We start from the raw sequence: 23,623 nt of genomic DNA on the forward strand, positions 1-23,623 counted from the left end.
TGGTTGTCAGCCACCACATAGGTACTGGGAATTGAACCCTGGCCCTCTGGAAAAGCAGCTATTGCTTTAAACCAACTACCATTTCTCCAGTTCTTTCTCTTAAAAAATACTTTATGTGTACGTATGTGTACTACATGTGTGCAGTGCCCGAGAAGCCAGAGGAGTGCGTTGCAGCTCCTGGAGCTGGAAACCCAACCCTGATCCTGAGAAGAGTGGGCAGTGCCCTTAGCCTCGGAGCCATCTCTCCAGCCCTTTGGTGTCTTGACTGTGATGACATGTTGGAAGGTTGCTGACTTCCAATGTTTTCTGCTCTTCACAACACTATTTCAATAATGAAGTAGAATAAAAAATGGAAACCACATCTGAATTCCGCATCTACTTTTCCCAAACCACATTTCTCCCTGAGGCAGCCATCCTGCCCAGATGGGGCCCCTCTTTCCTGATTTCTCCCACTCACTCACAAGTTCCTGAATTGATAAAGGACCCACTAATTATGCAGAATTAGAAATTTCCCTGGCATGTTCTTTTCTTTTCTCTCCTTTTCTTTTCTTTCTTTTTAAAAATATTTATTTTTACTTTTTTAAAAAAAATTAGGTACTTTCTTCATTCACATCTCCAGTGCTATCCCAAAAGTCCCCACCCCCACCCTCACCCCCACTTCCCGGCCCTGGCGTTCCCCTGCACTGAGGCATATAAAGTCTGCACGACCAATGGGCCTCTCTTTCCACTGATGGCCTTATGTTCACTTTTTGAGGCAGTGTCTCATTATGCAGCTCTGGCTGGCCTTGAACTCAGAGATCTGCCCGCCTCTGCCTCATGGGAGTTGGGGTTTTAAAGGCCCGCACCACAACACCCAGCTTGGCTTTCTCTTTTCATTAGGTGGTACATAATGTTCTATGTTCTCACATATAAATTCACCACTGTTAATTAATTGTGTTGAGATAGACTCAAAACCCAGGCTATTCGTCCCCTGTATGACCAACAATAACCTTGAACTTTTGGTCCTCCAGCCTCATCCTAAGCGCTGGAATTACAAGTTTTCTGCCCCCGTATCCATCTCCCCTCATTGCTTTTTGATGACTCTTTGGTGATCCTTAATTTGTTACTATCGTACTTTTTTTGGTTATGTCATTTTTCTAATGATGGGCATATTGGTCACATCTAGGTTTGTGTGACACAGGCAATGGGGTAGAGAATATGTTCTGTAGGTATTTTGGTGCCTAGAACACTTAGTGCGTGGGGTTCCTGGAGTAAGATTAATGCTGAGTTAATTGTTTATCAATTATTCTCTAAAAAAAGTGGACTGTATTCACATTCCGTTTCCTGACATTTTTCCATTCTTGGGGTCGTCAGTGTACAGCAGCTCCTGGAATAAAACCCATAGCTGGTTTTAAGGCCTGAAGCACCCAGGATACCCCCTGAGAGGTCCCTCACCCTGGCCTCAGCTCTTTCCTAGGGGGCTTGCTGCTCTGGGGACTCCTGGTCTGGTCTGCTCTGCTCCGCGCTGGCTTGCCAGCTGCCTCTGGGGGGGTGGGGGTGGGGGTAGGGGAAGCGCCCACTTCCTGGTTACATTGTAATTTACTTGTTCCTATTGTCAGACACCAAGTTTCTACTTTCCTCTTTTTGTTACAATGATACTTTTTCTTTCTTTCTTTCTTTTTTTTAACTGAGTCGGGCTCTGGCCTGAGTCCTGGTTCATCTAGAACTCACCTTCTGGACTATCCCTGTTTGTTTTTCATCCTTTTTTTTTCTCTCTCTTAAATTTTATGTATATGAACGTTTTGTATGTGTGTACACCTGTGAGCCACCATGTTGGCTGATTCTAATGAAAGAACAGCAAGTGCTCCTCCCTCACCTCTGAGTCATCTCTCTAGCTCCTCCTCTCCACTGTTTGTTTTTTTTTTTTTTTTTTTTTTTTGAGACAAGAGTCTTATGTCGCATAGGCTGGCTTCGAACTCACTATGTAGCCAGTGATGACTTAGAACTTCTGGTCTTCTTGCCTCTCTCTCCTGCAGGCTGGGATTATTGTCATATGCTACCAAGCCTGGTTTATGCAATGCAGTGATAGTACTCAGGGCTCTGTGCATGCTAAGCAAGCATTATACCAACGGAGACTCATCCCACCCCTTAAGCTCGTCTCTGGCCTCAGCCTCTGAAACTGCGGCAGCAAAAAGCACGAAGCACACCCGGCTTGCGGTGATGCTTTGGGAGGGCTGATGAGGTAGCTCAGCAGTTAAAGGCACTTGCTGCCAGGTCTGAAGACACAGTTTCAGTTCTCAGAAGCTATATGGTGGAAGGAGAGAACTAACTCCTAAGGTGTCCTCTGACCCTCACAGGTGCACCACGGTACACACAGGCTCACTAAATACACGTAATTAAAGATATAAGATGTGTTACTCACTGCATAGTAACTCACGAATGCCCATCATGTGCTGGGCCTTGACTTCTTTATAGACATTTGGGTAAACATATGCTTGACGGGCTCCGAGGAGCTTTGAGTTCAGGGGGTGTATGGTGGGAGGAGGGGTAGAGGGTGGGAGCACGGTGAGTGAGCAGCTGTCACTGCCATGTAGTTGATGAGTCAGGAAGATGTTGTCCTCCCTAGGCCCCAAGATGGAAGTTACGTAAGTGGGTTGTGTGAACTGCTAGGTGATACACAATCCTTCCCTCTGCTTCCAGTATGGCTGGGTATCCATTCCTTAGGCTGGAGTGGCGTTTGCATAATTTGTTCAAGGTCAGCCAGGGAAGGCTTGGGTTGGTAGGCTGGCAGACAGGGGGGCAGGGGAGTCGGGGAGGAGCAGGTGTCCCCCGAGCCCCCCCCCCCCCCCCCCCATTGAAGGCAGTATGGTGGAATAACTCACTCCCTGGTTGATAATCTCCTTAGAGCTGATGCAGTAGCTGGTGTTTGCTGTGGGTAGTGTTTTTTTTTTTTTTTTTTTTCCTCTTTTGACAGGTGGCTTTCCATGCTGGGTTTGAGGATTAGTGTCAACAGACTGCATTTGGGGAACACTAAATAATGAATGTTCTGTCTTTTCCTCAAGGTGGGATCTGGTCTAGATGCCTGCAGGGTAGGGGCTCTGGGGGGCTGTCTTTTCTGTGAGGTCAGAGAAGAGTAGCAGGAAAGACCTGGCTTCTGATAGGCTCAGGTAGACACAGGAAGATCAGAAGTTCAAGGCCATTCCTGTCTGCATAGTGAGTTGGAGGCTCGATTGGGCTACATAGGACCCTGCCTCAAAAGGAAAAAAAAGAGGCAGGTGTGTAGGCACACTTTCAAGGTTAGCTCAGGGGTTAAGTAAGAGCACTGTATTTTTGTTGTTGTTGTTGTTGTTTGTTTGTTTGTTTTTTTAAACTTTGGACCTGCAGTTTTGTTCCCATGACTACCTTTAACTCCAGCTCCAGGGGATCTGGTGCCTCCTTCTGGTCTTTACAGGCACCTGCACACAAGTGGCACACACAGATATATATTTATATACACAAAAATAAAATGAAATCTTAAATATTGGTTAGAGTGTGTGCATGGGCGCTTTAGTGTTCTTGGATGCTGCAGATGGGCCCGCTCCCCCTCTGATCCTTCCTCTAGGGGAGAGACAGCTCTGTCTGTAGATGTTTCTTTTTGTTTGCTTTGTTCTGTTAGGGGTTTTCAGGTTTATTTGATTTTATGTGTAGAAGTGTTTTTGTGTGTGTGCGCGCGCGCTGGGTCCCCTAGAACTGGAGTCATGGACAGTTGTGAGCCACTGTGTGGGTGCTGGGAATTGACCCCTGGTCTTCTACAAGAGCAACAAGAAGTCTTAGCCAGGGAGCCATCTCTCTTGTTTTTGTACTTTCACGGATGGCTCTTAATCCAGCAGAGATGGAGAATGTTCTGGGCTCTCTGCCAAGATTTTCTTCTGCAGGTCTGCTGGGCTGGGCTGCCTTTCAGCCCAGGATTGCTTGGGGGTGACTTTTCTTAGGGGAAGGGCTAGGCCCATCTGGCCTGAGGGGGAAGGGGAAGAGGGGAGTCCCCAGCTCTGGAAGAGCGGGTGGGGCAGTATTGGGTATATCTCTGCCCTCTCTTTTGACCTGACCTTAATGTGGGCTGGTCTGCCTACATTAGGTTCCAGCCTGTTGGTGGGCGAGAGGTAAGAGCCGCAGCAACACAAAGAAGGCTCGAGCAGTCTCTGAAGATGTGAACCATGGCCTGGGCCGCAGATTCCATTCACAGTGGAGGCTATGGCTGTTTCTTCTGTAGTGTTTATTGGGTTTGGCCGTAGGCTGTCTTTAGTTATTTACTGAAGGATTGGTTTATTATGTGGAGGTAACTTTTGGGAGTCCCGTTGCATCCTGCAGGTTCCAGCTGTGCCAGCAGGCACCTTCACCTGCTGGATTACCTTGCAGGTCCTGCTGTGAGCTCTTTGTGGTGTCCTTGATTCAGGTGTTGGTCAGTTGATATTGTTTCCCTGGAATCATTTGAAATCTTCAGTGGGCGCCCACTCGCCAGGAATATACCATAGTATATTCGTGTTTGTGAATGGGTACATGTGTCATGTCAGATGTCGCCTATGCAGATCCAGTTTGATAAATTAGGTGTACAGTTTTTGTTGTTGTTGTTTGTTTCTTCATTTGTCTCCTCACCTCTGAGACAAGGTTTCTTTGCATAACAGACCTGGCTGTCCTGGAATTCACTTTGTAGACCAGGCTGGCCTCAAACTCACAGAGATCCACCTATCTCTGCCTCTTGAGGAGCTAGGATCAAAGGTGTGTGTCACCCTCACCTGGTAGGTGTGCAGTATTTTAAATGAAGGGAACCAGCTGAGGATGTAGCTCCACTGGCAGAGTGCCTGCCTGGGGACTTGAAGTCCTAAATTTGATCCCAGCAGTGCAGAAACTAGATGTGGTGATGATGCCTGCAATTTCAGCAGTTGAGGGATGGAGGATTAGAAATTCAAAGTCATCCTTGGCTACATAGAAAGTTCCAGGCCATCCTGGACTACATGAGATCTTGTGTGTGTGTGTGTGGGGGGGGGTTGTGTGGTGGGAATGGAACCACTCTTCTGGTTAGTGACATTATGGTTCTGGGATGGGACTCTTGTCACTCATGGGTCCTTCTCTTCAGGACAGAAGTCACAGTGTGTGCTGTCCCAGAGCAAGGTTTAATTTTTTCTACACAGCTTGTCAACATAAAACCTTCCAGGAATATAATGTCACAGAGACCATTAGAGTTATTCTCTTTCCCTGACCACTGTGATATTTAACTAATATTTGCTCACTAACTTAATTATGTGTGACAACTAAGTCCTGCTTCTGACCTCCTAGGGTCCCAGCACCCATGTGTGTGTGTATTCACTCATAGATACGTAAATAAAAGAGATGATAGCACTTTTGATGGAACCTGGAGCCTTTCATATGCTAAGCAGATGTGCTACCCTGCACTCTAGTCTCAGCTCCCTGGAGAGTATTTTTTTTTAAGATTTATTTTATTTATATGAGTACATTATAGCTGTCTTCAGACACACCAGAAGAGGGCATCAGATCCCATTACAGATGGTTGTGAGCTGCCATGTGGTTGCTGGGAATTGAACTCAGGACCTCTGGAAGAGCAGTCAGTGCTCTTAACCGCTGAGCCATCTCTGCAGCCCCCAAGTAGTATTTTATGTGCATTGGTGTTTTGCCTGCATGTGTGAGGCTGTTGGATTCCCTGAAACTGCTGTTGCAGACAATTGAGACCTGTCCTATTTGAGTGCTGGGAATTGAACCCAGCTCCTGGAATAACAGCCAGTGCTTTTAACCACTGAACCATCTCCCTAGCCCCACCCCTCATAGTATTTTGATAGTTGCCTTTTAAAATAAAGGCCCACTGGAGGTGAACAAATATTTGCTGCTCTAACAGATGACCCAGTGTCCACATGGAGGCTCACAGCTGTCTGTAACTCCAATTCTAAAGGATTGGACTTCCCTCCTTTGGCCTCCTCGGGCACCAGACATGAACGTGGCTCACATACATACATGTGTGAACGTGGTTCACATATATACATGCGGAAACACATAAGGTGAAAAAGAAGGGGCTGGAGAGATGGCTTGGTGGTTGAGAGTACTGCTGCTCTTCTGGAGGTCCTGGGTTTGATTCCCAGCACCCATGTGGCAGCTGAGGTTGTCTGTTACCCCAGTTCCAGGACATCCAACACCCTCACACAGATGTGTGCAAAACATCAATGCACATAAAATCAAAAGAAATCATTAAAGAAAAAGCCAGGCAGTGGTGGCACGTGCCTTTGATCCCAGCACTTGGGTGGGCTTGTGGGAGTGACAGGTGGATATTTGTGAGTTCGAGGCCAGCCTGGTCTACAGAGCAAGTTCCAGGACAGCTAGGTCTACACAAAGAAACCCTGTCTAAAAACAAAAATCAAATCAAAACAAAACAACAGCCCCCCCAACCCAATATTTAAAATTGTTTTGTGTGTGTGTGTGTGTGTGTGTGTGTGTGTGTGTGTGTGTCTGTGCTCGTGCACATATGCACACGTACATGGGCACATGCATATAGAGGCCAGAGGACAACTTGCTGGGGGAACTATATCATTTTCTCAGGGATTGAACTCAGGGAGCCTGGCTTGGTAACAAGTGGCAAAAGAGCCACTGAGCCCTCTTGCTGGTCCCTTCTTTTGTATCCTTGTAGTTTGTTTCTTTCTCTCTCTCTCTCTCTCTCTCTCTCCCTCCCTCCCTCCCTCCCTCCCTCCCTTCCTTCCTTCCTTCCTTCCTTTCTTTTTTTCTTTTTTTGAGACAGGGTTTCTCTGTGTAGCCCTGGCTTTCCTGGAAGTCACTCTGTAGACCAGGCTGGCCTCGAACTCAGAAATTCGCCTGCCTCTGCCTCCCAAGTGCTGGGATTAAAGGCGTGTGCCACCAGGCCCGGCTATGATACCCTTCTTTTGTAGCATGTTGTTGGACTTCATTTCCTGTGAGGAGATACTTAGCTAGCTTGTCATGCTGTAAAGAAAGTTTTGTGGAGCTGGGCTTGCAGCTCTGATACTTGTTGAAGGAATGAAATCAGAACCATGTGAAAGATACATCGATTGCCATGGGAAGCTTCAATTTATCCGTGTGCAGTTACCAGCTGGGCGGCCGGCATTTTGTAATTACTGGCAAGAGTTCTGCGGTTCAGTATAGTGGCTGACTCCTGGGAATATGTCTTGGATGGTTCATTCATTCATCAAATATTGACTGACTCCTTGTGCTCTGGGTCGGTGCTTGGGCCTGGCGTTGCTACAGTCAAAAGCAATCACTAAGTGTCCCCAGCTCTAGCCTCAGGGGAAGGGTGAGACAACTCAGGGCACACCCACATCTGGCACACCCACATCTGGATGCCTGAGACTTAGAGCTGAGTGATTTTTATTGGTTGTTTAATTATATCAAATAAGTTTTATTGGTGGTAAACTAATTTCCATAATTACCTATGTGTTCATTCTTTCTCGTGCTTTTGTTGTGGCAGAACATGGCCGTGCCTCCCACATACGCCGATCTTGGCAAGTCCGCCAGGGATGTCTTCACCAAGGGCTACGGTGAGTGTCGGAGGAGTCGGGAGCAATGGGAAGCCTTTCACCTACTAAGGGAGTTGGCATCTTTGTGACACTTGAGGTGGTCAGTTCCCAGCTGACAACTTATATGTCCAGACAAAAGGATGAGCTTCCTGTGGCTGTGCGCCACCCAGTGGTGAGGCTCAGGCATCACAGGGGCAAATGGCAGATCTAGTCCCTTGCAAGCTCCAGCGTCTGCCCCAGTAGAACACTGTTCTAAATTTACCCTGATGGTCCCACCTCTGATGACTGCCTCTGCCAGCTGCTGGAACCTGCCCCACAGGTCCTGCAAGGGCACAGGTCAGGCCTGTGTTTGTGTCTGCCACTGTTGCCCTGGCTTCCTTTAAGTATTTTCAGATAGCTAGGAGGAAAACAGTGGTGTCCTAGCTTCAAGCTATTATTTTGATTATTTTTTTTTTTCCTCAGTGCTGGGGTCAAACCTTTAGCTTGCTAGCAAACATTCTGTGGCTGAGATACACCTCCAACTCCTGGCTTAATTAGTTAACCTGATTTTGGCTGTTTTTCCTTCTTTAGGCTTTGGCTTAATAAAACTTGATTTGAAAACGAAGTCAGAGAATGGATTGGTAAGTCTCTCCACTTGCACGGGACGTTATATTGTCCCTTACCAGGAGTGGGTACTGTGGCCCGGGTGGCAGAGCCAAAAACAGTTGCCTGCTTGGATTGTGGCTGTTAGTGCTTGTCATCGAAGCGCTGTTCCATAGGTGGTCTGGGACTATAGTAGCTTTTAATGCTTTTTTTACCAGTTATTTTATGTTGTTTGAAATCAAAACTTCTGGCCTAATGTACTGTAGGTGTGTGCTGTACCCACTGATCTACCCTGATCCATCCTTGATGCTTCTTATTTTAAATTTGACCTCTCCTTCCCCCGCCCCCCTCTTATTTTGAGGTAGAGTCTTACTGTGTAGTAGCTCAGGCTGGCTTCAAGTCACAGAAACTCTCCTGCCTTAGTCTCTCATGTGCTTGGAGTATAAGATGTGAGCCATTACACCTAGCTTTGACCTAGGTTGTTTTGTTTCTTTATTTAAAGACTTAATTTATTTCTGTGCATGTGTGCGTGCCTGCAGGAGTTTGTGCACCATATGCATGCAGGAACCTGGGGAGGCCAAAGGAGGGCATTAGATTCCCTGGACTGGAATTACTTTTATAGGCCATTGTGAGCTGCACAATGGGTGCTAGGACTCGAACCCAGGTCCTCTATAAGAGCAGTAAGTGAGTGCTCTTAATTGCTGAACCATCTCTTCAGCCCCGCTGACCTGTTTTTGTTTTTTTTTTTTTGTTTTTTTTGTTTTTTTGTTTTTTGAAACAGGGTTTCTCTGTATAGCCTTGGCTGTCCTGGAACCCACTTTGTAAACCAGGCTAGCCTCGAACTCAGAAATCCTCTTGCCTCTGCCTCCCAAGCGCTGGGATTAAAGGCGTGCGCCACTGCTGCCTGGCTTTTTTTTTTTTTAATTACTTATTTATCTTTATTTTTTTTGAGACATTGTCTATCCACATGGCCCTGGTTGCCCTAGAACTCACTCTGTAGACTAGGCTGGCCTTGAACTCACAGAGCTCCACCTGTCTCTACCTGAGTGCTGAGATTAAAGGTGTATGGCACCACCTATGTTTGTAATGTTTCATTATTATTTAGGAAACATTTCTGGTGTTGATTGATACAGATACAGGTATCTAGCAATTGTTGGAGGGAAGGGGTGTGTTGCTCTGTCAGTAGTAGCTCCCTCTGAGGCTGGAGGCAACATGGAAGCTGGGTGGTTTCCTGTTCAGACTTTAGGGCCCCCAAGGGAAGAAGGAAGCTGTCTTCCAACAAAGACCTTTCCAGTAGGTTTCCTTGGGTAGCAGACCTCTCACTCCTCTGTATTTCCAGTATGTAATTGAACTGTAGAAGTAGTTCTGCCTGGACACGTTGGGGACTCTCTGTTGCTTAAGGGCCTGGACCAAGGGCAGACTGGACTGTAGGCTAAGGTCTCTATCTCTCTCTCCTTTAAGGAATTTACCAGCTCAGGCTCTGCCAACACGGAAACCACCAAAGTGAACGGCAGCCTGGAAACCAAGTACAGATGGACTGAGTATGGGCTGACGTTTACAGAGAAGTGGAACACAGACAACACCCTGGGCACTGAGATCACTGTGGAAGACCAGGTAAGAGCTCCCTGCCTGCTGGAAGTCCTGGCTCCTCTAGTTCCCATTGAGACATCCTGGGTCCTGTCTTTGGTTAACCTGTGCCACCTTTCTCTTATTTGCAGCTTGCTCGTGGACTGAAGCTCACCTTTGATTCGTCATTCTCGCCGAACACTGGGTAAGGTTCTCCTTACCCACGAGGATATTCTGAGATGTTATGGGCCCTGGAAGTCCATTACAGCAAAGGATTTTTGGGCTGACATCATGCCAAAGGTAGCCTCTTAGCTGGGAGGCTGGAGGGTGGAAGGAATCGTGTGGTCAGGACCAGCCAGGGGTATGTAGTGAGATTCTACATCAAAGAACAAAAAACCAACTAGGTAGCAACAACAGTAAGGCTGCCTTGGTCCAAGTGCTACATATTCTGGTCTGTCGTGGTGTTCTATCCAGGACATGAAGATACAACTGTTAAGGGACAATGCTGTAGCAAGCATTTAAAAAAAAAAAAGATTTATTTATTTTATGTATGTGAGTACACTGTAGCTGTGTAGAGAGTTGTGAGCCATCATGTGGTTGCTGGGAGTTGAACTCAGGACCCCTGCTCGATCTAGCTCTGCTTGCTCCAAGCCCCGCTCGCTCTGACCCAAAGATTTATTTATTATTATATGTAATTACACTGTAGCAGTTTTTAGACACACCAGAAGAGGGTGTCAGATCCCCTTACAGATGGCTGTGAGCCACCATGTGGTTGCTGGGATCTGAATCCAGGACCTACAGAAGAGCAGTCAGTGCTTTTAACCGCTGAGCCATCTCTCCAGCCCATTGCAAGCATTCTTAATTTAGGAAATGTATTTCTCTAGCAAATGGTTTTGTGTGTTCCTGTGCTCATTTGGAGACTGAAGGTGTCTGAGCTGGGATACTATTTGCCCCAAGGAACTTCCCTTTTCTTTTTGTCACAGGGTCTCCTATAGCTCAGACTGGCCTTGAACTTATTTTGTAGGCAAGGGTGACATTGAACTTCTGGTCCTCCTGCTTCTGTCTCTTAAGTCCTGGGATCATGGGCATGTGGTCCCATACCCACTTATGGGGTGGTAAGGATGGAAGCCAGGGCTTATGCAGTCCATTTGTGACGTATGCTACGTCTACACCGAGCTGTGTCTCCAGGGTTAAGGATTGTCCTTGGTAGTGGAGGACTCAGGCCAGTGTTTACTGCTAAGATCCCACAAAGCCACTGTGTGCCTGGCTGCAGGCCACGGGCTCTCTGTCCCAGCTGATCTGTTTCACATAAGGATGCCAGTCAATGAAAGTGGCCAAGGCTGAAGGGCAGAGGTGACATTTGGAATCAGGGGCTGACTGGTCACTGTTGCCAGCCTATTTTGTACATGTGGAGGGCTCTTCTCCCAGTTTTCTGAGACCCTGAGATCCTGAGAGCTTAACCACAAGGTGGCTCCTGGGGCTGCCAGGTCCTCCGGCCAGAAATAGTTTAGGCTTGTTGGTTATTGACACATCAGAGGACAAAGAGAGCAAGCTGGTCTGCCTCTCCTGAGTGCTCCACAGGGCAAAGAAGGAACTCTTCTTTGAGTTCAGGCTTTTACTAAGTTTCAAGCTTTGAGTTTTTGATTTGGCAGGTGTTTTGCTTGTTTGATTTCTTTTTTGTTTGTTCCTTTTTTTTTTTTTTTTTTTTTTTTGAGACAGGATTTTCTGTGTAATATCCCTGGCTGTCCTGGACTTGCTCTGTAGGCCTGGCTGGTCTCGAACTCAGAGATCTGCCAGGCTCTGCCTCCCTAGTGCTGGGATTATGGGATTAAAGGCATGAGCTAGCATTCCTGGCCTTTGGCAGGTCTTTAGCCTGGCAGTACATGTTCACCATCTCCCACCTTTTGCATCCATGGTTCAGCGGCATGTGCGTTTTTATCTTTTGTGATTCTGTGCTTTTTTTTTTTTTTTCTTTTCTTTTTTTATTGCCCACCTAAGCCTCTTCAGTGCTGGGATTAAAGGTATGAGCTGCCATGTGGGTGCTTGGAACTGAACCTTGGTTCTCTGCAAGAGCAGCAAGTGCTATCAACTGTTGAGTCATCTCTCCAGCCCCCTGAATTTAACCTTTTCTTTTGAAATAGTTTTAAAGTTTTTTTATAGGGAACTGTGATACAAGCAGTATGTAGAGCTCTCCTCTACTTCTCCCCTACCTCCCTCTGATGTTGAAGTTTTCTATCTGCCATCACATTATAACATACTATATAATATACAGCTATTCATTACATAATAATATTTCAGTCAAGCACCTATAGGACTGTGGCCTCTGAGATTATTACAGAGCTGAAAAATTCCTGTTGCTTATTGCCATCAAAACACAGTGCATTTATTGAGTCTGTCAAAATTGACATGAACACCACCCACTCTGTTATCTCCCCATAAATGTGGAGCAGGTATAATTTTGCTCATGTAACAGTATTTGGACCCAGTGTGTGCCTCTCTTGTGGACTCACTCCCTGTGTTCTTACCATTAGAGCATGTTTTTTTTTTTTGTTTTTTTTTTTATATAAAATATTTACTGTGAACCCACGTGCTATGTTACGTTTCCTGCCTTGGACATCTGTCTCTTGGGTACATGAGGAGGTCATGGTTGAGTGGTTAATCATGGTCATCTAGGTTTCTGTAAGTGCACCCTGTGATGTTTGCTTAATGACCAAATGGCCCAACGATGCAATTTTCAGAATGTGTCCCTGTCATTAAGCAATTGTGACTAACAAAGATCCATGCCATCAAGTGACCATTGGTACCACACTATTAACTGATGTCCTGCTGATATCATCTCTCTGGCCTGGAACCTAGTTCTGGATCCTCTATTGCATCAAGCTCTCAGGTCTCCTTTGTGGCCTCTCCCTGGGACACACTCTCCATCTTTCTCTGTCTCTCTCGACCCTGACATTTTTTGAAGAATTGCTGAGAGCTCTTTGCAGAGTGTCCTTCTGTTTGGATTGGTCTGATATTTCCTCCTGAGTGTATTCAGTTGCATCTTTTTGGCAGCTGAGGAAGCGGCACCTCAGTGTGCTGTCTGGAAGGCCACTATTGTGTGTCTTGGCCTGTGATACCAACCCTGATTATGCGGCTAAGGTGGCATCTGCTGGATCTCCGCTGTAAAGCTGTCAGTTTCCAGCTTTGTGCTTAGTAGCTGTGTTACGGGGAGATACTGAGACTGCAAATATTCTCTCTCATCACACTTTGGGTTACATGGAAGCATCCTTTGATGCTTGCCTGTGCAATTATTGGTAGGTGTTCCCTTCCTTCTTTTCTTGTTTCTTGAGACAGGGTTTCGTTCTGTGTAGCCCTGGCTCGATCTGTAGACCAGGCTGGCCTCGAACTCAGTGATCCTCTTGCCTCTGCCTCCCAAGTGCTGGGATTAAAGGTGTGAGTCACCAGGGAGCCATCATTCCTTTCTTACTTATGGGCTTTTACTGTAGGGAAGGGCAGTCCTACTCCTCCCTTAACCAGTTTTAGTTTTTATTTTGATGTATTATCTTTATATTTTGTCTATATATGTGCTTTGTCTACATATGTGTGTATGTATGTATGTATGTATACCGCTTATGTGCCTGATGCCTGTGAAGGTCAGAGGATGAGCCTGTAGTCCCTGGAACTGGAGTTACAGATGTGTGAGCCACCACGTGGGTCCTGGGAATGGAATTCATGTTTTCTGCAAGAGCAGCTAGTGCTCTTAACCACTGAACCATCCATCTCTCCATCCCTTTATTATCTGAAAAAAAAACACATACACATAGATATGTATATATGCACACACACACACACACACACACACACACACACAACATGCAGTTTCTTCTGTGTGTGTGTGTGACAGTGTATGTATGGACATCAGAGAACAACTTGGCAGGTTTGGTTTTTTTCCTTTTTCCATGCTAGTCCCAGGGATTCGCTCAGGTCATTAGGTTTGCCTGCAAGCACCTCTACCTCCTGAGCTATCTTGCCCGCCCCTAATCATTTTTGACTCATGGACACTTATTCTGTGAATTATATTCAGTTGCATCATTTAGACGGTGGCTCAGGCTGTGACAGTGTGGCACTCCTTCAGGTTGACATGTGTGGGCTCCTCTCACTGTCTTTGAGGCACCCTGTGTTTCTTGTTTTGGAGTTGTGTGAAGTTCATCTTAGGGTCTTTCTTCCCTGGTCCTTCTGTCAGCCATTTGTCCTAGGCGCCTTGGCGCCTTATGTTGGGAATGCTGTTTAAAGGCGGTGCTGAGGCCCTAGGTGTGTTGCAGATGAACTTTGATGACTTTGGCTCGCTGGGAATTAACACTGGCTTTCTGAAACTCTGGTGATACCGGGAAATCACTGACCACCCTGAGCCAAATGTAGGCACTACTGGATGGGACCGCAGGCCTTCCTTACGGATTAGCACCCACCCAGGAGTTGCCTTCTACAGATAGAGCCTGCTTGCTAACCATCAATCCGTGCTGTGTGTCTCTTGAGTGCTCGTCAAATTAGCACCACTCCTTAAGTAGCTAAAAAAAAATCCCAGCAATTTGAGACATTTGAGAAAGGAAAATCTCCATAGCTGTGCTCTGGGCAGATCGCAGGGGGAATCTGAGTCACTGCCCCTCCTCTGTCCATTTTCTTGGGATTCTTGGACCCTTAGCTAGAATCCTATGAGAATTGATGTGGGTGGTACCCACCATTGGTCAGAGGCTCTGCCACAGGCACCACACTTTGTGGTCAAGGGCAGCTTTTTGCTGGTTTTGTCTTTTGAGAGAAGGTCTCCTGTAGTCCAGTCTGGCCTTGAGTTTTTATGTGTCTGAGGCTGGCCTTGAACTCCTGATCCTCCTGCCTTCATGGCCAGGTGTGTGCCACTCATGTTTTATTGAGACAGGTCTGATTATGTAGCCCAGGCTGACCTCCAAGTTATGATCCTCTTACCTCTTTGGGAGTTGGCTCCCTCCTCCCTCCATCATGTGGGTCTGGGCGATTGAACTCAAGTTGTTAGGCTTGGTGGCAAGTGCCAGTACCTTAAGCCATATTACTGGCCCTAAACTAATTTTTTTTGATGTATTTTAGTCTATTGCCAATTCTTGTCTTACCGATGCTAACATTTCCCCATCTTTGAAGGCCTTGGGTGGAAACCTTATTTTAGCAATTAGATCTGTTGGCCCAATAATTCCTGCTAATCTCTGATAGCTTAAAGAGCCGCTTCAGGTTTACTTTGTATGTTTGCTGCCTTGGATCTGTAACTGGCCATTTCCCAAGAAACAGCAAGGCCTCTGGGTTTAGAGCCATGGTCTGAAAGCCGCAGATGAACCCTTAATGTCACTGGATAAGGCCAGGAATGGGCAACTATGTGTTGTCTTTTGGAGCTCTGAGTCCTGGTTTCTGTGGTTTAGGCTGAGAAGCAGTTGGCTAGGAAGTCATCTCTTTTGTAAGCCTGTGATGTAGTTCTAATTGTACTTGACAGATTTGATCTTAAAAAAATTTTTTTTATCTGGGCAGTGGTAGGTGGCCTTTAATCCCAGTACTTGGGAGGCAAACAGATCTCTGAGTTCAAGGCTAGCATGGCCTATAGAAAGAGTTCCAGGACAGTCAGGGCTGTTATACAGAGAAATCCTGTCTTGAAAAGCCAAAAAACAAAGATTTTTTTTTTTTAAATTCACTTGTGTGTATGTGGCCTATGTACACAGTGCCTCGGTGTGCTTGTGGGGGTCAAAGGAAAATCTCCGTGCTTCATTTTCTTAAAACAGGCTGGCTTCCTTCCTTCCTTCCTTTAAAAATACTGCATTTATTTTTATTTTATGTGCATTGGTGTTTGGCCTGTATGCATGTCCGAGTGAGGGTGTTGGATCCCCCTGGAACTATAGTTCCAGGCATGTATGAGCTGCCATATGGGTGCTGGGAATTGAACTGGGGTCCTGGAAGAGCAGCCAGTGCTCTTAACCATTGAGCCATCTCTCCAATCCGAGGCATAAGTTCTTTTGTTCACTGCCGTGTCCGTCGATCAGCCGGCTTTCAAGCTCCTGTCTCGCTCCCATCTTCTCATAGAGGTTTGCTGGGATCATGAAGGCTTCTGTTGTGCATATGGCCCTTTCTGGGTTCTAGGGCTTTGAACTCAGGTCTTTAGGCTTGTCTGGCAAGCACTTTACCCACTGAGCCATCTATTCAACCCAGTAGGTGCTCTCTTATTCTCTGGGGTTTGTTTTGGAAAAAAAGTTAGGCTATATAAATAAATATTGGTAGTTGACATAAATCCTTGCTGAGGGACAGTGGGTCTTGAGAAACAGCTGACAGACACTGAACTAACTGGGCTTCGATTTAAATGTGGGCTGGACCTGAGACCTGAAGGACTCAGGGTCCTCATCAGTATCCAGAACTCTTGAGTTGTGAACTCAGTGGGGTCTCACGACTATGGTGGCAAAAGGTCTCCTAGCATAGTCACTAGGCAAGGGAAAGACCCATTGTTTATTTTATGTGTATATTCCTGAGTGTATGACTATGTATCACATGTGAGGGGGAGGGGGAGGGGGGACCTGAAGGTGTCGGATGCCCAGGAACTGGAGTTACAGGTAGCTGGGAGCTGCCAGTGTGAATGCTTGAAACTGAATCTCAGTCTTCTGCACTCTTAACTCTGAGCCTGATCTCCAGCCCCGGGGTCCGCTCTTTCCAGCCTGATCTCCAGCCCCGGGGTCCGCTCTTTCCTTTTTCGCTGGCTACTGGGTGAACCACAAAGATGACCATCTCCCTCAAACTGCTGTGTGGGTAGCTTTGAGGTACATGCTTCTTTTCTTTTTTTTTAAAGATTTATTTATTATTATATGTAAGTACACTGTAGCTGTCTTCAGACACTCCAGAAGAGGGAGTCAGATCTCGTTACGGATGGTTGTTAGCCACCATGTGGTTGCTGGGATTTGAACTCTGGACCTTCGGAAGAGCAGTCGAGTGCTCTTACCCACTGAGCCATCTCACCAGCCCCACATGCTTCTTTTCTGTAGGTTTGGAAAACAGCTGAGAGGCCTAATAGATGCCTGTGTCAGGTTTTGGGTTAGCCGTGGGGAGAGGCTGGAAAAAGAACATGGTTGGCACTCACTTTTTGATCTCTTCCCATGGTGTACACAGTGCTGATGCGGCCTTTTTCAGACCGAATTTGAGCTCAGGAGAAGTTGTGTCCTGTTGGTGGCTTAGCAGGTGTTTAGGGACAACTGGCCACTGACCTCACTTCTATTTCCTGGCTTCTACACAAACTGGGAACAGGCAAAATGTTTACCGTTCTTGCATGATTGTATCGAGATGAGTTAGCTCGGCTTTAATACACTCTTCCTTTTCCCTTTAGGAAAAAAAATGCTAAAATCAAGACAGGGTACAAGAGGGAGCACATCAACCTCGGCTGTGACGTGGACTTTGACATCGCTGGGCCCTCGATCCGGGGCGCTCTGGTGCTTGGCTATGAGGGTTGGCTGGCTGGCTACCAGATGAATTTTGAGACCTCGAAGTCCCGAGTGACCCAGAGCAACTTCGCAGTTGGCTATAAGACGGATGAATTCCAGCTTCATACTAATGTGTAAGTGTATGTGGGGGGTTGTTTTAGTTGCTTTCCTGTTGCTGTGACAGAATACCACGACCAAGGCAACCCGTGAAAGAAAGTGTTTGGTTAGACCCACCGTTTTAGTGTGTTACAGTCTATGAGGGCAGCAGGAACCACTGAGAGCTCCCATTTTGATCCACAACCACAGGGCAGGCAGAAAGAGGGAACAGTGGGGGTGGTGGGAGACTTGTGAAACCTTCTCCAGCAAGGCCACACTTCCTAATCCTTCCCAAACAGTTTGACCAACTGAAGACCAAGTATTCAAGTGCAGGCCATGAGTGTTTATGTGTGTGGCTAGGGTGGTGGCTTTTCTTTTCCTAAGTTTGGTTTTCAGTCATTTGGGTCAATGGGCCCCACGGCCTGTGAGCATTTTTGTTTCCCGTCACACTGAGGATAATCAGGCACTCATTCTCTCCATTAACTCGGTTAACAGCTTGCTGGACAGTGGGGTGCTGGGTGAAGGGCTGGCCTATAGGTTGGGGAGAGTCTGTGCGTGGTCTTGGAGGTTGAAGGACATTGATGACATGAGGTAACAATTTTAGTCATAAAGACAATCTGATTTGGGGCCGGAGGAAAGCTCAGCAGATGAGAACACTTGCTGAGAGGATAAACAGTTTGGATCCCAGCATTCCTGTCATGCATGGCTCACAACTCCCAGAAACTCTAGCTCCAGGGGGTCCATTGCTCTCCTCTGGGATTGGAAGGGGACATCCCCCCAGGCCCCATACATATAAAACTTTTTTTTTTTTTTGAAAAGTAACTTTACTTGGGTTAATTCGATGAAGTACTAACCTGTTCTTTCCACTAGAGGGCGCTAAGTAAATAGCTTCTTAAATTCAGACCAATAATGGTATTAGTCTAAACAAATACTTTTTCCATTAATAACAATTAAAAACATGTATATGTATGTATGTGTGTGTGTGGGGTCTGTCTGTCTGCTTGTCTGTCTTTCTGTCTGAACTCCTATGCCTCAGTGTAGGTGTGGAGGTTACATAACAACTTTCAGGGAGTCTGTTGTCTTCTTCCTCATCCAAACCACAGTGCTTGCCTTCCAAGGAAAGTGGCACAGAACTTTCTTGACCATTCTGGCTGTATCAGCTTCCCTCCTACCATCTTTGACACAACCATTAACCAAAGTGAATACACAAACACAGTAGACAGCAGAAAACTCTGTAGGAGTCTAATTTTCTAGTTTCTGCTTTCATTTGGAAAAAACAAAACAAAACAAAATGGTTTATTTTTGCTCACTGGTGTGTATGTGTGTGTGTGTATGTGTGTGTGTGTGTGTGTGTATCTGTGTGTGTGTGTGTCACATGTGTGCAGGTGCCCATGATGGCCAGAGGGGGTTCTGGATGCTCTAGAGCTGAGTTATGGGCAGTTGTGAGCTGCCTGATGTGGGTGCTGGGAGCTGAATTCAGAGCCTTTGGCAAAGCAGCGAGTACTCTTAACAGCTGGACATCTGTTGCTATGCTTACTCACAGGAATGACGGGACAGAGTTTGGTGGCTCCATTTACCAGAAGGTGAACAAGAAGTTGGAGACTGCTGTCAATCTCGCCTGGACTGCAGGAAACAGTAACACTCGCTTCGGAATAGCAGCCAAGTATCAGGTCGACCCTGATGCCTGCTTTTCGGTGGGTACCCGAGAATCACCCATCTCACACCAATTCTATGCTTCTGCTTAGACATTCTCTCACAGGGCAAAGACAAGTCTTGTGTTTGAGATACTTGAGACAGATACTTTTTACAAAGTCTCACTATATGGCCCTGGGTGGTCTGGAACTTACTCTGTAGACCTCACAGAGATCCACCTAGTCTGCCTCAGCAGCGCTGGGATTAAAGGTGTGCGCCACGATATTGACCTCCATGGCTTTTTGTTTTTGTTTTTTGTTTTTTGTTTGGTTTTTTTTTTTTTTTTTGAGACAGGGTTTCTCTGTGTAGCCCTGGCTGTCCTAGAACTCACTCTATAGACTAGAATGGCCTCAAACTCAGAGATCTGCCTGCTTCTGCTTCCTAAATGTTGGGACTAAAGGCATGTCAATTTTGCTTGACACCTGCAGTTTTTTTTTTAATTTACTTATTATTTATTTATTATATGTAAGTACACTGTAGCTGTCTTCAGACACTCCAGAAGAGGGCATCAGATCTCATTACGGACGGGTGGTTGTGAGCCACCATGTGGTTGCTGGGATTTGAACTTTGGACCTTTGGAAGAGCAGTTGGGTGCTCTTACCCCACTGAGCCATCTCACCAGCCCACCTGCATAGTTTTTATATCTTCAGAATTTTCACACTGGAGACGCTGAACGCTTATGGAGGTCGATTGGGTAGCTTCCTTAAAGGCACATAGCAAGTATGTGCTGGGACCTGGCTGTAAGTAGACCGCTCTGCTATTGAGCCTCTCTTACTTAAGTGTTTCACTCTTCCTCTCCTTTCCATTTGGTTTTCAGTCTCTACATCCACATTAAGACATCAATGGTCAGGATGATGTATTCCAGTGGTAGAGCCCTTGCCCAGCATGTCTGGGCTTCAGCCACATTTCTGGGAAGAACCCAAACAAACAGAAACAAGGCTGGGATGTAGCTCAGTTGGTAGAGTGCTTGCTTAGCATACAGAAAGCCTGTGCTCGGTCCCCAGAACTGCGGAAACAGCAGGCAGAAGGATCAGAAGCAGGCCATTCTTGCCTATGATGTAGCAAGAGTTCAAAGGCAACTTTGGGCTATATAGTGAGATCACATCTCTAAAAGAGACAAAACCAGGTGGCCTCTTGTCTTGCTTACCCCGTGGTACCCATCAGGGTTCCGGAATGGCTCAGGTTTTGTTGTGAGCCTATTTGAGCTGGCTTGTGTTATCACTCTGTAGGTGGCCACCTTTTTGAGGTGGGCTGAGGAAGTGTCATGCTGCAGAATGCTTCTGCTGGTTGGTGTGCCTCACAGAGAGTCTATTTTAAGTCTCCTGACCTGGGAACTGAGTGCTCTCAACATGAGGCATGCATATAAAACTGAAAGACAAAGGCTCTCCTTGTTGGGATGTTGGGAGCATAAAGGAACAGTTAGAAGGGACACGGCCTGCTGAGAGCCCTTCTTCTCCTCGCTCTGTCCTTCAAAGTTCACAGGAGCAGGAAAGCACACACACTTGCACATGACACATCTCATTGAGTTTTACCAGATGGCCATGAGCAGACAGGAACACAGTTCTGATACCTGTGACTTGCCTAAGATACTGTCACCAAGTTTGGAGGTACACCTGTGGGACAGTTTTCATGGGTGAGGAACACTGTCTTCCCTTGGACTTAATCTTTTTTTTTTTTTTTCCAGGCCAAAGTGAACAACTCTAGCCTGATTGGCTTAGGGTACACTCAGACCCTAAAACCAGGTATGTGTTGTTGCCCATGTGCAAAGCTCGTTCTCGGTTGCATTTTGCTGATGTCTGCTATTGCTGAGGGACATTATAAACGAGTATATATAAGCTTTTATAATTAAATGTTTATAAAGGAAGTTGTGAAGTCATTGTAAAAAGAAAAAGAGAGTCTGAGAAATAGAAAGCAGAAGGAACCTGTCTGGGCTAACTCACATCACAGCTCTAGTTATTTTCTCCTTTCCTTTCCCCAGTATGTGATATGTGATAGCTGCTTCCAGACTGTAGTCAAAACTAGCCTGTCAGTCATCCTCACGATGGAAAGACTAGGGTATAGGGATGTAGTGGGTCTTCTATGCATAGTTATTCCATCCTCTCACTGGTGTGTGAGGGCTGCAGAAATCCCACTCAAGGCTGACTATGTAATATGAAAATCAAGTTCTTCCAGGGAAAACCATCCCGTTTGATCTAAAATTACAAGTAAGCCCCAGGAAAAGAAGTTTATTGTTTTTTTTTTTGTGTGTGTGTGTGTGTGTGTGTGTGTATGCTCACGTGTTATGAAAGTGAATGTAAGACTCAGGCTGTTACAAGATAGGGTTTCCCTCCAAGGCAATACTGCTCAAGCAACTTACTGAGTTGGGGCAGCAGCGGATGGCACACTCATTGTAATGGGACTGCAGGAGGCTGGAAGGGAGGGGGATTCGGAAGTACGTTCCAGCAGGGTCTCTGCTCTGTGTGCCAGTGATGGCCGTTGCATGTGTTGATTCGAGGATAGCAGCAGGTCAGGTTGTATTACAGAGCACACCTTGAAGGGTCGCCTCGCTTGGCCACTGCTGACTGCACCTGGAACAGATTCTGACCTTGATTCTGACCTTGATGCTAACCTCTCTTCTCTTTCCTTTGTCTCTTGCCCCTTTCTCCCTCCTCCGTCCTCTGTCACCCCTCCCTCCCACACCTCTGTCTCAACTCCCCACAGGTATCAAACTGACGTTGTCAGCCCTGCTCGATGGCAAGAACGTCAATGCGGGTGGCCACAAGCTTGGCCTAGGACTGGAATTTCAAGCATAAATGAATATTGTACAATCGTTTAATTTTAAACTATTTTGCAGCATAGCTACCTTCAGAATTTAGTGTACCTTTTAATGTTGTATGTTGGGGATGCGAGAGTTGATAAATACCACGTTAGACCTCCAGGCTAAGGATGACTCGGCTTTAAGGTGTTTACCATTTCAGAGGTACAGCAGAAACCCCATTCCAGAAAGGGTCCTTTTTAGCTGTAGGCGTGGGTTGGGGAGGAGCCCCTGTAGAGATGCCAGGCTACAAGTGGAAAGCTGGGAACATGTGGGTCCTTTGTAAATCTGTATCCAGTCCCCAGATGAAATTGTGACTTCCCGAGCATCGAACCCTGGTGTCCAGATCCTATCTGCTCGGAAGCATGTACACACCTGCGTGAAAGGGATGTTTTTAGACTGATCCTCACACCCTGTTCCCATCGTGCCCTGTTCCCATCCTAGCCCATCACTTAACCTGTTTTACACCAAAAGTAGTCTTTAGGGTGTGGTTAGCTATTTCTTTTGTGCCATTTTAGGGTGGAGAGGGTGGGCGTGATGGAGCCAGTCATTCAGGACTTAATTCTTCCTTGTGTTGTGGTGTGGTTTTCTTTCTTCTTCTTCTTTTTTTTTTTTAATTCCTTCTTTCGCCATTGCACCAGAGTATGAAATAGCTTCCGGGTTCTCCGGCTCTGAGCTGGGCGGTGATTGTGGTCACACCCTGACAACACTAGGGATCTCAACTGACTCCTCTTGTAGCCTCACCACTATTTTTTAGCAGTTTAATGGGTACATTATAGAGTCTTCCATTTTGTGTGGAATTAGCTCCTCCCCTTCAAATGCTGTAATTAACATCACTTAAAATAAAACTTGAATAAAATACTGAAACCTCATCCTCTTGTTGTTTTTGTTAAAATACGAAATGGCCAGGGCATTGGTTTGGATTTGTGCTGTGCTCCTTTGTGGTGTCTATCAATAAATCTAACCTGATGGTAGAAAAGAACACTTGGGAGGCTGGAGAGGTGACTCGGGGGTTTATAGTGTTTCCTGCGCCTGTAGACCTGAAGCGCTCACAACTTCCTATAACTATGGGTTTGGGGTATCTGATTCCCTCTTCTGGTCTCCTTAGGTACCCACACACATGTGACGCACAAATAAAAATAAATCTTAAAAGCACTTAGGGTTGATGTAGTGGCACATCTCAGTACCTTGGAGATTAGCACAATGAGATCAGTGAGGAGGAAGGTTGCGGGGTTCAGGAGAGCCCACCCTTAGTTGAGGCACTGCTGGCATTGATGACTGTTGGGTGAGAGTCAGTTTTCTTTGGGGGTGTATGCAGCTGCCCCAGGAAGCTAGGGCCGCTGGCTGGATCTAAGGAGAACTGCAGTCAGTCACAGGCAGTTTGATGAGGGTAGTGGGAACGAACGGAACCAGGGTCATCGGCAAGAGCATCCAGCACTGTTGAACCACCACCGCCTCTTCCAATAATACATAATAATCTCACTGTTGTAGAAGGTGTGTCTGGTTGCTTTGCTCAGGTTTGAATGAGAATGTCCCCTTAGGCTCTGGCTTTTGAGTACTTGGTCTCTTGTAGGTGCAGTGTGGTAAGGCTTAGGGGGTGTGGCCTTGCCAGAGGAAGTACGTCACTGGTGGGTGGGCTCTGAAGTTTCGCAGCTTATGCTGCTCCTAGTTTGTACTCTCCAATTCTTGTTTGTGGTTTGATGCCTAGGCTTTCAGTTTGTCATTCCTGGTGCCAAGCCTGTCCGCTGCCACGCTTCCCGGCCTTGATGGTGATGGGCTGCTATCCCTCTGGAATTGGAAGCCAAGATGATTGCCTTGGTCACGGTGTTTTGTCACAGCAATAGGAAAGTAAACACAACTAGGCTGCACCTTCATTCAGCAAGAGACTTTGGGTCCTTTTCCAAGCCCACGAGGTTATGGTAGAATCCATTTGTTGT

At 46.4% G+C, this 23,623-nt stretch overlaps 1 protein-coding gene across 2 annotated transcripts in view; it reads left to right on the top strand.

Moving 5' to 3' along the window:
* Window positions 1-22,558, top strand: part of Vdac1 (voltage-dependent anion channel 1) — a 28,547-nt gene extending 5,989 nt beyond the window's left edge. For both annotated transcript variants that reach the window (NM_011694.6, NM_001362693.1), the window contains exons 2-9: window positions 7,460-7,529; window positions 8,079-8,128; window positions 9,552-9,704; window positions 9,809-9,861; window positions 17,011-17,238; window positions 18,744-18,894; window positions 20,577-20,634; window positions 21,593-22,558. In NM_011694.6, coding sequence (NP_035824.1) covers window positions 7,463-7,529; window positions 8,079-8,128; window positions 9,552-9,704; window positions 9,809-9,861; window positions 17,011-17,238; window positions 18,744-18,894; window positions 20,577-20,634; window positions 21,593-21,684 — 852 coding nt within the window. In that variant the 5' untranslated portion in view covers window positions 7,460-7,462 and the 3' untranslated portion in view covers window positions 21,685-22,558. The remainder of the gene's footprint in view (window positions 1-7,459; window positions 7,530-8,078; window positions 8,129-9,551; window positions 9,705-9,808; window positions 9,862-17,010; window positions 17,239-18,743; window positions 18,895-20,576; window positions 20,635-21,592) is intronic.
* Window positions 22,559-23,623: the final 1,065 nt, after the last annotated feature.

Source organism: Mus musculus, chromosome 11, assembly GCF_000001635.26.
Source record: "Mus musculus strain C57BL/6J chromosome 11, GRCm38.p6 C57BL/6J".
NCBI lineage: Eukaryota > Metazoa > Chordata > Mammalia > Rodentia > Muridae > Mus > Mus musculus.